Source organism: Anguilla rostrata, chromosome 9 (assembly GCF_018555375.3).
Source record: "Anguilla rostrata isolate EN2019 chromosome 9, ASM1855537v3, whole genome shotgun sequence".
Classification (NCBI taxonomy): domain Eukaryota; kingdom Metazoa; phylum Chordata; class Actinopteri; order Anguilliformes; family Anguillidae; genus Anguilla; species Anguilla rostrata.
Window position 1 is genome coordinate 19,514,780 of NC_057941.1, and position 16,262 is coordinate 19,531,041.

A 16,262-nucleotide genomic window follows, 5' to 3' on the forward strand; every position below is an offset into this window, starting at 1 on the left:
ATCTTATGGAATGGGAGTCATAAATCCACGGATACATTTTTTGAGAATGTTGCACTCCTAAAATAGCCCAATTTGTAATGGCAAATTGCAGCTGTATTGTCAAGTTCAGGAGGGCACAGAATAGTTCATATCCTCCAAAACCAGTCACCACTTCTTTCACTCCACTATTTTCACTCAAAAGCTCACCAGCTAAGCTATGGAGGCATTGCACTAGAGGGCTACACAGACTTCACAGTTGGTGCAGGCCTTGCAAAGGAGTCTCTTTTGTATGAGGTGGCAGGGAATAGCACTTCATCTCCCTGCGTGATGGGACTCTCAGCCAAAGTCAGCATGGGTACAGTCAAGATTTGATTCCAGACGGTAGGGTACCTCACTGCAAGTGCTTCAGCTGAATTCATCACCTGAGAGCCCTGGATTTCACCAGTACATCACAGTAAAAATGTGGGAATGCTGTCCAACTTACACGATAGATACAGCTAATTAAACAGAATGATTCTTTCTATTCTGACTTAATACTTAATAGCCGACTCTCTGAACACAAGGCCTGTAATGAACTCTGGTCCTCTGTCTAGCCCCATTTGCAGTGTCAGCAGAATGACCACTTCCTCTTGGAATTTACACCCATATCAGTGAATAATGCAGAAAATTGGACTCACACACACACACACTTAGAAACACACACACACACACACAAACCTCCTAGTCCTCATACTTACAGTAAAAGTTAACTAATGACTAACAACTGACATTTTTTGGGCAGAGGTTCTCAAAGTGACTTAAGGCAGCATTTGCACACCTCACGTTTGCTCAAAAAAAGAAGGAAGGAAATGAACTCATGTTGACATGCTGTATGACGTGCAGAAAGATGTTCTTTTCCCTATTTTGGTAAAAATAAAAAACTTGACAGAAGGGTTTTGCAGAGAGAAAGAGCTGGCAGAAAAACAGGCAGACCGGAGAGATCGCACGATAAGCTCAGTAATTCCTGCAGGCTGAGGCCACTGTCAGCAGAAACCAAAGGGATGCGTTTCTGTGCCTGTTTCACTTCTCTGATCGTACATCAAACCTGCAGTGTGTTAAGGGTGGTGGGTGGAAAGCAGGCGCACTTGTTCAGCAATGTGTTTTTAACAAAAAAGAAGAGCACGACTACTCAGAACCCACAAATGCCCATGTGTTTCAGACATTATGTGCCAGGCAGTGTCAGGCTGCAAAGAGACTGTGCACAACCCTCCATGCATGTTTCTCTTTAGAATGGTTGACCTCATTTAGAATAAATCTTTCAGAGCATCACACATCTTTTCATAAAGCTAACCTGATAAGAGGCCCACGCAGGTTGCCTGCCCTCTGATTATTCTTAAAACCAGGGGGCTTTATAATAACAATAATAATAACAATAACAATAATAATAGTGTTATTGTTACTATCATCATCATCATCATCATCATTATTATCATCTTTCTAGATACAATTAACTAGAACTCCATTCCATTCCACTGATCACTCACGCAGTCAGCTGCAGGTCCTACATGATGTGGTCATACGGTAGCTTGTGTTAAGTAGTATATCACAGAGTGGCTCTCCCACCAGACAAAGGCTCATGCCCTGTTCCTCCATGCGACGGGAGAGGTGGGGGCTGGGAGGCGACACGACGGGACGACAGCCTGGAATGACGTATGGCCTTGGCACAGCAGGTTGCCGCGGGAGACAGCTGGTGACAGATTGCGCTGTCCACCATGGCAGCCCATTAGAGTCAGAGGGCGGTCAACGTCCCAGCTAGTGCTGACAACCCCAATAAACAAATTCCCCTCCCTCTAATCCGCTTCACCTGTGCCAGGTACTACCTAGTACCCTCCAGCTGGATGCTTCTCTAGGCTTTCCAGAAACATCCATGGATGCACCCCTCCCAACCCCCACCACAGGACACCCACTGTATTTTCAATTTGAAACACACAAATTAGAATTAGATGACAAGAGGAATATTGTTGTCCAATGTGCTTTTTCATGCTTCAAGGCAGATAAGCCACACCCACTCTATTGAAGGCACACTAATTTACATCACTGGAATAACAGGGGCACACATACGCACCATTAGCACAGACATGTGCTTCTTTGATTTCTTTTTCTCTGGTCCATTAGCGGCTGCCCCCCAGTCTGAGCAGCTCTCGGGAAACCAGGAACTGGATTAATAATGGGGATGTCGAAGGGGCTTTATCTTACAGCTGTCACTGCCGTTACAGGAAGTCTCGCCTCCCTTCTCCGACGCCGTCTCTCTGCCTGGGGCGGAGGGACTGCGGTACCCTCCCACTGGCCAATTATCTCCCCGAGAGCCAACAAAGACTTTAAAACGTGGCCCCGCTGGTCCTGCCCCAGCCCAGAGAATAGAGAGTGGAGCACGTCCACTGTTCATGCGGGGCCGTCCTCCGGGAGCCTCACACCCCTCCCTCTGCCCCCAACCACAGCCCCGGCCCCTCCCCCAAAAAACCCCTCCCTCCCTGCTGGGTCCCATCTAACGGAAACCGAAGCTCTGATTATTTTCCCCAGACAGCGACCGTCCCGCAGGCCTCAATAGCAACCCGTGGCACAGCGGACTTCTTCGCGAATACCCGGACCCTGGGCCCACCCATACAGCACCCTCGTCCAGTCACTTCTTCCAATGTCACTTCGATATACTGCAGTAGCTTCGATTAAGTCACAGCATTTCCATCCAGTGTCTGAGCATGCGAAGGAGCCAGGCAGAACATGCCTTCTGCGCAGCTTTACTGAAGGGCTGTGCACATAATGAGCGTGCGCCCCCATCCTGGAGCACTTCGCCCGCAGTGCTCTTTGCTCCTGGGTGGACGACACAGCGGTGACGCCAAAGACGCACTCATTCATTCCATTTTATTTTAACACGATGACACGGAAACACTCAAAGACACTTTGAAGCCAGTACATTTATTGCACGGTTTTGCAAGTTAGTCTGTCACATTCAAAGGTCCAAACTCACTGTGGTGCTTAAAACATACATGAAATGCTTCACACAACATGTCACAGCCTAAGGTTCGCAGCAGTTTAGTAAAATAAAGGCAGTAATAAACTACAATACAAAGGGGGTTAGAATGATCTTAGTTGGCAAAATACACTCTGGTATCTCTGGTAGCGTCTAAAAAACATACTGTAAACCAAGCATACAGTGCATATGAAACTATTGGAATGTTTCACTGTTATTAAAGGAAACTGCAAGAACCTGGAACATTAGCATATGTGAACTGTGACATTCATTTGAACAATTTATTCTTCTCAGACAAATGTGCACTGCTCTCCAATATGTAACAATGGATAGACAAGAGTGGTTATGTATAAATTTAATACTGTGTCAGGTAGATTAAAGTGACAGCCTATGAGATCCAAGAGAACCAATAGCTTTCCGCTATTTTTCTTATAATTCTTATATTGGACCAATCAAAATGTCCAGCAGACCACACTCTTGAAAAGAACAAACGATTGCAATTGATCTCAATTTGTTCTTTTCAAGTGTGTGGTCTCTACTGGACTTTTTGCTTGGTCCAATATAAGAAAGGAATTACCCCATCAACTGTGGTCCTCAAAAAAAAAAAAAAAACACAAAAAAACAACAACAAAAACCCACTGTAATAAAAGCTTAAATGACTTGTCTCTACAAATGAACATGACAACTTTGACATAAAAACCAAATTATATATAAGACAACTCTTTGGCTTGCTACAGAAAGCAAAGGTACAAATAAGATTAGGCAAAAAATTGGCCGGCAAAATTAAATTGAAAAAATGAAAAGCAAAATAGGATGACCAATACAGAAACAGAGCAGTTTCAATAGTTCCACATTCTTCCAAGCGGAAAACAAAATACAAATTTCACCAATACGCTTAATGTTTTTTTAAAAAGAGTAGAGTGCAGAGTTTACCTTCAGGAATCACAACAAGGTAAAGAATGAGATTTCTTCCCTTCGAGTAGAAAAAAGCAGCAAAAAAAAGGAATAAATGTGCCAGAGACCAAGGTTGAGGATAAGCAGCAAAGCTCTTCAGTGAAAGATGGAGGCAAGACCACACTAAACCCATTAAATGTAGTCAAGTTTTTGAACGCAGTAGGAAAGACTGGTGTGCATGATCCTGCTCAGAGAAGACCCATATTTGCTCAAAACTTGCATCCCCTGCCAAAACCAGGGAACTGAACCCAGTGTTATAACAGCATGTGCTTCTTTTATCACCTAAGACTGTCATTATCAGACAACCAGACCTCACTCAGGAATGTCTAAATGCCTCCTCAACATTTCTCCTATACAGCTAGTTCATGTTTTAACCTTGTAATCTAGAGACAAACCTCTTTAAAGTACATTAACAAACATAAACTGAACTAAATTCATACATCCTGAGTGAATTTCCCCTTTCCATCACGAAACTCATGAGTTACCGAAAAACAACACAAACGTAGTAAAAACACAGACACAGCAGCCATGTAAATGGGCCCTAATACTGTTGGATCTGTCACAATATTTGTTATGCTGTAATAAATCAGCACTGACCATTAAGACAGCAGCCTATGGTAGGCAAAGATTGGTACCTTAGAATGGACCAATAATTAGTCACGTGTTTAATTAGTCAAGTGTTGCTTGTCAGAAAGCAATCCACACTAAGAAGCGACTTGAAGGATTTTCGAGTCATTTGGGTGGCCAGATTTGGATTTCTTGTTGGTCCTTTACGCTGTCCACAAGCAAACCTAAAACTGACCCACAGTGAAAGAAACATTATACTCAACATTGGGCGCATTAGGTCAAGTTGGCACAGAGCTTGGAATGTTGAAATAAGCTGTGAATCAATTATAAACCACTTCAGCCACACAAAAGACCCTTTTTGGGTGCCAGAAAAACAAAATCATAGATTGGACACATTTTATCTAGAGAAGGAGGGGCTGCATATTTAAGATATCTTACAAAATAATTAACAACTTCCCTTTCATCAGGAAACAACTGTAAAACTATAACCTCCTGAACTGGTGAAGAGACGCAGGTGGTCAGTTAACAGTGAAAAAAGCCCCACACACTGGGTCTATGGAACAACAAATGTCCTCATGAGAAGCCCTGTCATCACCGGATTTCATTCCCGCTAAATCAGACGTAGTAGAGGCACAGCCAAGCTCTAGTTGTTTTGTTTATTAGACATAAACAAGCCTACGTTTTAGTCAGATGCCGCATTTTGGCAAATGTGCTGCATTGAACTTCTTTCTCTGGCAGCCTTTAATATAATTATTTTGCTTCAAAGCAGGAAAAATAATTATTTGGACGTCTGCTAATGAGTGATGTAAAGCTTTGGCCAATGTACAAAACAATCAGACGAGCTGCTCCATAAGGGATATCAAAATACAGCAAGGTGCGAAGAAGCAGCAGCACTGGGACCACCACACCAAGCAAGCTGGAGCTTGTCTGATTAACACCTTAAGCTCATGCCGTGTTTGGATGTGGGACAGGCAAGAGGAGGCTTGTAAGCTAACGGCACAGACCTGGACTGTAACAGTCACATGGGTACCAGTGTGAGGGAGACGCAGGGGCGACCGCTTCCAACCCCAGCTCTCCCGTGACGGATCGACAGTGATGACCGTGGTTTCCACACTGCACATCTACACCAGAACTGCGTATACAGCAAGCGTGTCCTGTGGGTCGATCCGTGACCCGCGCTCCCAGGTTTCCACCCCAGAACTCAGACCAAGGCGGGCGATCGTGTAGCAGGGGGAAATCTGCCCGGTAACAGCACTGGCGGAGCGGGATGTGGGGAAAACATCACTCACTCTAAAAGGAGAGCAATTTTTCTTTTTTAAAAAAAACCCCATGACAATCGCCCATTGGTGGAAACAGGCCCTGTTAACCTGAGATTGGCCCTCTCAGCGCTCCGGCCCGCCGCCTCAGAGGTAGACGTCCATGATGTGGCCGATGGGCTGCCGGCAGAGGGGGCAGCTGTGCTGGTGCAGGGGCTGGCGCATCAGGATGTCGGTGCAGTCGCGGCACAGGCAGAGGTGCCGGCAGGGCAGCAGCAGGACCGTCTTGGCGCTGTCCTGGCAGATGACGCACTTCTTCCGCTCCTCGTGCTCCTTGAGCAGGGTCAGCAGGCTGTCCGTGGGGGGGTGCTGCCTCTGCAGGGGCCTGTCCGCACTTGAGCGCGGCTGGGTGGGGTCCAGGCTGTCATCTTCCGGCGTGGTGCCCGGCAGGGGCTGCCGGGCCGGTGAGACATCACCCTGATCCGGGGCGTGCCGGGCGCGAGAAGCCGGGCTGCCCGGGGGTCTCAGCCTCGGGTCACCCTCTGGCCGTCCGCCGCCCCCTTCCCTGCCCCCTGCCGCCCCCCCGCCGTCCTGCCCCGTCTGGCTGCCCTGCCACGGCGCCCGCTGCCACACCCCCATCTCCAGGACCGTCTGAGCGCGCTCCAGAGCCAGCAGGTACAGGCGGTACAGCGCCCTCTGCAGCCGGTGCAGGGTGGGGACAGTGCTGATGTAGCGTAGGGCGCCTTGCACCGCACGCCGGGACAGCCGCGGGTTCAGGTAGATCGCCGTGACGGCGAGGACCACGGCCAGGGTCAGCACCAGGCCATACACGTTGAGGAGGAAGACGGTGACGAAGACGTGTCCGAGCGAGCCCAAAAACTCCAGGGCCTGCTTGAAAGGGGTCCAGAGCAGCACGGAGACGGCCACCAGGCTGCTGTACATGAAGGTGAGAATGGTGAGGGCCAGCTCCAATGCTTTCTGCAGCGGGCCAGACACTACATCCCACATGCTGGCCACTGCTGCAAGGCAGTTCTGTGTGCTGATAAGTAGCATGTTGACAACGGTGTTGACGAAGTAGATAGCCAGGCTGAGCGCGATGCCGCAGCCCTCGCATGCTTGCCGTAGCACCGAGTGCCCTGACAGCAGTCCGCGGTGCACCAGCTCCTTGGTGCGCAGCAGCACGTGCGAGGACAGGTGGCCAGCCATCTTGAAGCTCTCAGACACCCCGCTCAGAGCCTGCAGTCCGTTTCCCAGCGCGTGGAAAGAGCCCTGGGCTGCGCTCGCGAGCCCTTCAGCGGCCGTGAGGACGCAAACCAAAACAAGGTTCCAGCACTCCACGGCGGAGCTGGACAGCAGCGAGGGCAGGCTGTGCAGGAAGGAGACTACACCGGTCAACATCCGTATCGCCGAGTTTACCACCCAAAAGTTCAAATCCAGCACGAAGCATAATATGTCCAATAACTTCCCAAAGGCACAGAATACGAAATATATCAGGCCCATGTTCTGTACGTTCAGCAACGTCGGCTCGGTTCAACGACAAAAAAAATTTTGTGATCGCTTTACTTGCAAATTTACCAAGTTCTCTCTCTTTATAATTGAAAAGTACAAACAGCCTTTATACGTGCCATGTGGCTAGATTCCCATTATACGTTATGTAGATACAATAAAACTGAAACATGTATCACATACGCTATTGCTAGCTACACGTTTGACAGTTTCAAATTTAGCTGGCTATATCGGCTTTTCATAGAGCTTTCTAAAATATACTGTTACTACCAGTCTATATAGCGTATTATATGGCATGTTAGCACACCTATTTGGTAAGTAGTAAACTAGCTAGGTAGTAACGTTAGATCATAAGAACACGGCTAACGTTAGCTATCGTTATTTAGCTTGTTACTTACAGCATGCTAGCAAGCTAACTCTGAGAATAGTTAGCTAGACTTGCTACCAAGGGAAAAGTGTGGAAAAAACAAACAAATCGTACTCTCACAAATTCGATTACTATTACTTTCCAAAAGCAAGACAGCCGTTTGAACACAGAATGTTAAGTCTCCCCAAAGTAAGAAGACGTTTGGCTATCTAGCTAGCTAGCCAACTTAAGTAGCATTAACCAGCGATAGACATATCGAGCTAACAATATATAAACAATTCGACTGGACTAAGCCCCATTTGTATACCATTTGTATAAAGATAGAAGAATCACATAAACGCTACCAAATGCCGACCGTAAATCGCAAACGAAGCTTATAATTCTGGCTGAGGCTAGCAAGTTAAAGTTAACTGGATTGGTCGCTGCCATGTTTTTACTTTATACAGCCTTTACAGTCGAAGCTGGAGTTGTCGAAATTGAATCAGGGGAAAGTAATCGAGTAGGAAAATAACTCATCCGACCACAAATTAATGGTGAATTTGTAACTTTGTATCTGTCTGGTCGAGCAATCAATTCTTGTGACTTCTTTTAGTCTTTTCTTGCTGTGTTCTTTTAATACATTAATCAGAAGGTACTGGGCAGCATTGTTTATTAAGAATTATTTATTGTTTTATTTGTTTTAGAGCTGGGGTCCCCAGTCTTATCCAGAAAGGGCCAGTGTGGGTGCACACACCTGATCCTGATTCTACGAATCAAGGTGCTTAGCAATGACTCTAGTGATTGGCCCTTTCTGGAACCCCAGCTCTAAAACATGAAAAGCACCTAATTAAGAAAAATTAACAGCTTGTTAAAATTCTGGGATTGCTGTTGAGGTTGGAATGAAAACCAGCATACACAGGGGTCCCCCAGGACCGAGTTTGAGAACAACTGATGTAGACCAAGGCTTCTCAGACTCAGTTTTCATCAGTCAATCAGCCAATTAGAACTCATGCTTTCATTTTTTGTAATTTTCCAAATGATGTCTTCAAAGAGAGTTTACATTTTTTATTTGTCTTAATCAGGGATGTCCAGTCTTATTCAAAAAGGGCAAGTTTGGGGGGCAGGTCCTTTGTTTTAGCCCAGCACCAAGACCCCTGATCCTACTTATCAAGGTCTTGACTGAAGACCATGATTAGTTAATTAGTTGAATCAGGCATTGTAGTGCTGAGCTAAAACAAAAAACCTGGCCCTTTTCAGATTAGATTCATCAACACTGGTTTAAATGCTATAGGCTCAGGTAAAATAAGTCAAATCCAAACTGCTGAATGTGTTGACGTCTGGCTGATGAACTTAAATCAGTGAGCGAACCTGAATGCAATTAAGATAAGTTTAAGGGAAATGTTCTGAAAGAACTTAAAACACCTATTTTCAGCAATACTAATTGATCAAGTTATTGGCTGCAATAAAAACCAGTGTACACAGGTGTGCCCCCAGAGTTTGAGAACCCCCTGGTGTAGACCAATAAAACTGCTAGTCTTCCTGTATAAGAATATCTTTCCAGCATATATTCTGCAATGTATAACTTCAATTACTGTAGGAAATTTTGGTGACATCAACTGCTGATTTTCCTTAAATGGTCTTGTATGTTGGACTGTGTGTGTAAACAATGGAGGCTGGTGTGTCAGGAAATCCATTTACATGTCTACAGAACACACTTAAGTGGTAGCATTCTGAGCATTTCAAATTCAGCATTTCTTGTACGGTAAGTTGCAATCTTTACAGTCGTCATCACTCATTACAACTTGTCATATGAAAGACAAATGGTACATGCTGAAACATTTAAACAGATACTTTTTTCAGTTACCGAGGTAAAGTCCATATTAGTTTCCTCATCATGCATTTTTATAAACCCATTCCCATTTATTTTTGGTGATATGCTTCATTGGTTTTTGCTGTAGATAGCTGTATTGTCATTGTGCTAAAACAGCAATTACATTAGCGTTGTTTTCATATTTTAAAAAGGCATTACATTTATTATCTTTGTACCGCTACATACTTGACTGTAAATTTGCTCCCGTTTCCCATCTTACAGTATTCCTTCAAGCTGTTCTCTCATACTTTTCTGCAGTCAAATCAACCGTTGTTTGACCTGTGAGACTTATTATTAACATAATATTCTCCATTACACAACTGCTTTACTTCAACCATAATCCTATTTGCCTGTTTCGGTATAAATAACTATATTTATGATGAAGTCATTAGCAATGCCAGTGCTCTGCAATTGTTCACTCCCTGTTCCCCCCTTGTGTTTGTGTATATAAATAACCTTATAAACCCTTGGTTTTGCTGGTCCAACTGATTTCCAAGAGCAACCCATTCTGTGCCAATGAGATTACCGCTAACAGAGCATCTTGCATCGTTTTCTCTGGGCACTGATAATACTCAGGAGAGAATTTCAGGGTCAGAGTTCTGTGGCCTATCAATGGCCAGCTGTCCTGTATCGTTTGTCAGTTTTTGCACTGCTTCTCTTGTTTTGCATTATAGGCTACACTGCTGTGTCTCTCACTTTAAAGAAAAATTGGCAGGCTATTGCAAACTGGCTTTGTTTTTTTCTCCCATTCTATACCAAATATTGAAATGGAGAGACAGTAATTCAGTGATGTTGTCTTTGCTCACCTGCAGCAACATCTCTCCTATAGACTAGGGTCAGCATACAGTATCTCTCTTAGTTCAGTTCACAGTTGTGACTGGATGTGACCAACATTGTTTCAGGTAATCAGTTTATTAGCATGTGTACAATAAGCATAATTTCCTAACATTTCAAACCTTGAAAACAAGGAAACTTAAACTATAACTTTTTGGAAAGAATGATAAACAATTTGTTGTGACCCTGACCATTTTAAATAATTTTTTATAATTGACATTTTTTGTAGCATCTACTATTTTTATAGTGAAGGTACGCTGATTAAAGATTTCATTGTTTTTTTGTTTTTTTACTTATTCAGCCATGGATCTCATTAAATTTTTTGTCTCCTTACTCTGTTAGCCTCTGGCATTCTTCATAGATTTCTGAATAGTCAGTTCAGGAGAACCTCACACAGTTCAGGAGAACCAGGTGTGAGGAGCTCTGCAAAGGAGGTGAGGGATTTACCTGATGCTGCGCTCTGTGCTATAGCTGGAGGAGAAACACTCAGACAGGATCAGCTGAACATGTATCTGGCTGACGATTATCCAAATTCGCTTGCAACATCAACCACATGCAAATAAATTAAAACTTCTGGAAATTAAAATAAACCATGGATGGACTGATGGAGGAATTTGCCAAGAACTGGCATAAACAATTTAGTTTCAGTTTAAATGCATTTCTCTCAATTCATTTAGGAAATTAGGCAAACTTGTGTGTAATTTAATAAAAATAAGTAACCAACACACACAAAATAATCTTATCTATATGTCATATTATTATTATTATTATTATTTGTTTGGCCAATGATTTTTACTCCAACTAAGTCATTATGGCAAAAACTACTGTGTAAAGTGTAAATAACGAGAGTAACTGCAAACTAATGCACTTCAGTATGATAATATTATTGGACAGTACTTCTGGGTGAAGAAATGTACATATTTAAAATATTGCATTTTGATGTTCCAAACCTGATATGGTCACAAAAAAAATATTTTTTTAAATGTGTGCATGGATATTGTAGACATAGATGCAATACCAGTGCCATGTATTCAGGATGTGCTCAGTCATGTTTGCATAGGCAAATTCAGGGGCGTAGCTAAGAATTCTGGGCCCTCCTTTTTTAATAAAACAAACTGAATTTTTGTGGGACCTCTCCAGCTGTGCCCCACCGCTCCAAGCTGTGGGCCCCTACATTGTCACCACCTTTCACCCTACTAGCGATGGCCCTGGGCAAAAACTACAGTACAAAAGTGCCATTTGGGAAACAAAAACGAAACATACAGTATACTTCTTGACTGAGCCTGGAACATTACCATGGAAACTGTTTTATATTAAAGTTTTTGTCTAAGAACCCGCAATCATCTCTTTCAAGAATGAAGCCTGCCCTGGCCTGTGGCCATTCTCTGTTTTGGCCTACTGTAGTTATGACGATGACTGGGGCATTCCTGTGCTAATGGGTAGCTAGTATGTCAGTATGACTCTATAAATCTTTCGGCCAAAATGTGAATAATCGGCGATTTGACCCCGAAGGCGCCTTGCTGGCAGGACGTCTGTAAATGCCTGAAACCTCCTTTTGAACACACATTGTTTTCCTCTCTCATCTCCGTCTTCTGAAAGCATCCCAGTCATATATCACAGGGGTTGAATGTCTGGTTGCGCAGTGGTGAAAAACACGTCTGGCTTGTTACAGTCCCTTCAGGAGCAGTGCCCTGCAAGCTTTGTCTTCCCAATGCAAAATGATATAATCTCAATGCAACATGGTGTGCAGAGTGTCGTTTTTAATGTCCAGCTTTCTCACAGCTGCTCCTGCGCTTGGTCTTGCTAGACGTATGCCCTCAACAGAAATCTTCATCCCCACCCAGACATTTTTCTTTTGGAAGGTGAGCTCAGAATTTTATGGTGGTTCCCTTAGGCTCAGTAAGATTTTTTTTTTACACCTCAGCATTTTTGGCTGATTGGCTGAAAGACATAATTGTTATTAGATTTCTTTCAATGGAGCATCTTAATTAATGGGCCTATACAGGTCTGGTCTAATATATTGTTTAACGGCAAGAGTTTCACTGCTGACTTTTATTTATTGAGAAATTACACTCCATTGTTTTTAATATGTATTTTTGTAAAGATTCTATAAATCCCCATTTCATGTCTTTTGAAGAAAGAATTGTAGTGCACAAGCACAGGACTGCTCCTGTAAAAAGGGTGAAAGAATGAAAACATCAGTGATTCCTTTAGAAACTCTCCCGTGTGGCTCTTCCTTTGTTATTTCACACATGCTCTTCACTGACAGCTGTTCTTTTTTCTCTCTGTCTGTTTCTTTCTTGCCATTTCCCTTTTTCTCCTCCACCCCTTCCCCCTCTATGTATCTCTCATTCAGTATCTCTTTCTGTTACTTCATATTACTCTCACTCTCCAGTCGTCCCTCTCTTTCCATCTGTTTCTGTCACTCTCTCCACCTTTTCTGTCTCATTCCCTCTCCCCCTGTCTCTCTCTGCCACTTTCCATCTCTCTCTCTCACTCTCTCTCTCTGTCCCTGTCTCTCTCTCTGTCTGTCTGTCTCTCTCTCTCTTCCAATGCAGCTGCTGTTCTCCTTCAGCCCGAAGTGGGGGAAAACTGCCCCACTCCCCCCCATGAAATAGCCTTGAAATCTGCCCTCAACCTCCTCCATGTTCTCACCACCAAACACTGCATGACCGCCAGCCTCACACACAGGAGGCCCGCTGGAGGTGATGAAAACTGTTCTGTAGCCCGATAACTGGGCTGTCCAAAGAGCTGTTGGACGGAAGACCGGAATGCAAAGGCCACAAGGTTACCCAAAGGGTGCTTCAAGTTGAACTAATCCAGTTGCTGGAACTAATCCACTAGACTTCTTTGTGCTGATCCTTAATAGGTCCAGCTGCATGGCCATAGAGGAGGCTTTGTAGTCCTCCATTAAATGTGAATCACTGCAAAGAGAAAATCACTTTTGACTTATGCCTCCAATGTACCATGTACAGTATACACGTATATACATTGTCTAATCAGCGCAGGCAATAGAATGTAATGAGGTGGACTCTGCTACAGCATTAATCTGAGACAGAATTTCCATGATTGTGTGAGTTTTGAAATATGAGCCTTCAGAGCCTGAGCGAGGGTATTAGGAAGAGATGCTCATTAATGGACATCAAACCCATCTTTCGATGTCCTATTTGTGGGCCAGACAGCTTGCAGGTTGCCAGTGTAGACTCACAGACTCATTTATCAGAACATTTAGGGTCATAATGGAAACCTATATTTATACGAATATCACCAGGGTGACTGAGCATTAGAAAGTACAATGGAAGCACAATGATATTATTTCATTACTTGCCAGATCTGTATTTCGCACCCTGACCTAGAATGGCTTATACATTGTACATTTTTTAAAACCGTTTTTACCATCCACACAGTACTACAGGACATGACATGTCAACTGGAAAATAATAATCTCTTACTGAAGACAACTGGTCACAGTGCCTGTCACAGTAGGCACCTGGTGTATCACAGTGAGGATAGCGTTTTTTAAATATTTTTTTTACATTATATCCATTTATACAACTTGATATTTAACAAAGGAATTCAGGTTAAGTACCTTGCTCAAGGGTGTAACAGCAGTGCCTTATCTGGAATGTTAATAAGCAATCCCCTGTTAACTATTTCAAACTGTTTGACAATAAACAATGCAGAACATACCCTGAAACATGACATTACATAAAATAGAGCCATGCTATCCAGTTAAAATATAAATCTGTCATTCTGCTTCAGTTGTAAATCTTAACCACAGCTCCTTGCCTGCCATTAGTGCCACTGCATACATGGTAGACAGATGTGCTTTGGGTCTCTGTTCAGCAGTTGCAGTAAGGAAGATCAGAGCCAGATTAACTCTTGTGTGTACTGAGTCTACATTGTAAAAGCTCTTTTACATTAAGTGGGCTACAGTAATTATCTACAGTACACACTGCTGACCATTTCTGAATTTTCAATAGGAAAGTCTACACTTGTCTACGCCTACACTCTCATCTGTTCATAATACTGTGATGTGACTGTAGCCAAGATTCAATCAATATATTCTTTTATTTGCAAATACATGCATGAGTTCCTTTTTTTATTTATTCACAAACAGCTTTGTACTGTTGATCTGAGCATTTGCTGAACTCACCAGATGTGTTTGTGAGGGGAAAAATAACATTTGTATTTAGGTGCGAGTCAAGATTCAGGACAAAAGTAGATTAAATCAAGGCCACAGTCTATATTGTGAATGAGAAGAAGGAGACTTAATAACGCATCACAGCAAGGGGCCAAGACTGGACTGCATTGTTTAAGCTCAATATCTGGTCTACCTGGAATACACCCTGGAAAGTACCGACAGAGGCTCATGAGGACACAGAGAGTACATGCAAACCCCATACAGAAAGGCCTTTGGTCAGGATTTAAACTCAATACCTTCTTGCCGTGAGGCGACAGTTCTACCCACTGCATCACTGTGCCACCCTCGTTCAGTCTATTTGCAGTATATTCTATTCCAATAAGGAGAATCAGAGAGCAGCTGGATGATTTCGCAAAACATACAGCACAGACATAAATCAATTAAACTGAGGCTAGCGATGTGTTTCTGTTTATGTCTGGATATCTATTGATATAGACACAGTATAGATATAAATAGGCGCAACCGCAAATAAAATTAAAAGCTCAGAATGGCACAATTACACTGATAGCAATTACAGCCGATTTTCCATTTTTATCCCTGCTGATGCATTGTTTGCTTCCTACCGCACAGGCCTTGCAGCATCATATGATCCCTTCCTTTCTAATATAAAAAGGATTCAGCATGTGAAGGGCCTTGTGCACATAGGAAATCAATGGCAGCGAAATGCAGTCGCAACAGAAGATTCCTTAAAAAAACGAACGCAAAGAAAAATACGCAGTTTTGGCTGAGCTGTAACACTGCTATCTGTTTTGACCTTCAAAGTAAGAGCCACTCCACAGGCCAGTGCTATATACGGGGCATCTTTTGGATGCTCTTGTCCCTCCATTAATTAAGATGGCATGATTTCTGTGTGCTTTGCGGACGCCTCGTCGCGGCTCCCATCTGGAGCTTTGTTGAATTTGGTAGCCTGCCAGTGTTACTGAAGGGATATGCATAACGCTCGCAGAGTGAGAGAAGGGGCAGCACGGGTAACGCAGTCAGTCAGCGGGGAGCTAGCTGAAATCACCCGGCATGCAATGCGGTCAGAACCCACCCTGAGGCCCTGCATACCAAACCAGCCCAGGGGATCCTGCACAAGTGCTATATTAATACATTACATTAGACTACGATCTTTAGCAGATGCTCTAATCCACAGTAATTTACACTGCTTACATATATATATATATATATATATATATTTTTTTTTTTTACAGCCAATCCATTTATACAGCTGGATATTTACTGCACCAATTCGAGCTAAATACCTTTCTCAAGGGTACAATGGCAGCACCCTCGTGAATCCACAATCAAAGGCCAGTTTCCTAGGCTACACTGTTTTTATTACGAGTGCCTTAATATATTTAAGTCCTTTGGTTTTCTCTTTGTTTCCTGTAATTTTTCCAGGTGTCCAGATCCATCACCTGCTTATGGGTTCAGTTTTTCCTACATTGTAGTAAGTATATTTCCTCTTTTTTTATTCCCTTTGGAAAACTTCTGACTGTATAACAACCTGTAATAGGCTGTGATATAAATAACATATATTTATTTAACAAAGATGTAATATGCATATTATTTGATTGCTTTAATTCTTTGCAGGCCATCATTCAGGGCCAAAGTCAATGAGGGAATATGAAGTTACAGGCAGACCGCACCGCACGCTCGCCCACCACTTTCCCTTGACCCTTGTTTATGTTCACCCAGAGGTAAAAGCCCCACTCAGCATTTCACAGAACATGATTTGGTCATTTGAACCGATTCCA

The 16,262-nt window shown here is 43.4% G+C and overlaps 1 protein-coding gene and 1 long non-coding RNA gene across 3 annotated transcripts; one reads left to right on the forward strand and one right to left on the reverse strand.

The window, feature by feature from the left end:
• Positions 1–2,910: 2,910 nt before the first annotated feature.
• On the reverse strand, positions 2,911–8,130 carry LOC135263210 (E3 ubiquitin-protein ligase RNF26-like). The gene has a single exon (XM_064350936.1). It carries the CDS (start codon positions 7,261–7,263, stop codon positions 5,911–5,913), a length of 1,353 nt encoding a protein of 450 aa, XP_064207006.1. The 5' UTR covers positions 7,264–8,130; the 3' UTR covers positions 2,911–5,910.
• A 983-nt stretch (positions 8,131–9,113) lies between these two features.
• LOC135263211 (uncharacterized) lies at positions 9,114–13,969 on the forward strand. 2 transcript variants are annotated; one of them, XR_010332414.1, is made up of 4 exons: positions 9,114–9,377; positions 10,662–10,753; positions 12,102–12,181; positions 12,676–13,969. It is a non-coding gene; the product is annotated as an uncharacterized LOC135263211 (long non-coding RNA). The 2 variants fall into 2 exon arrangements; XR_010332413.1 differs by lacking the exon at positions 10,662–10,753.
• Positions 13,970–16,262: the final 2,293 nt, after the last annotated feature.

Coding starts and splice junctions, on each gene's coding strand:
- LOC135263210 (XM_064350936.1), bottom strand. CDS start 7,263: ATGGGCCTGATATATTTCGTATTCTGTGCCTTTGGGAAGTTATTGGAC.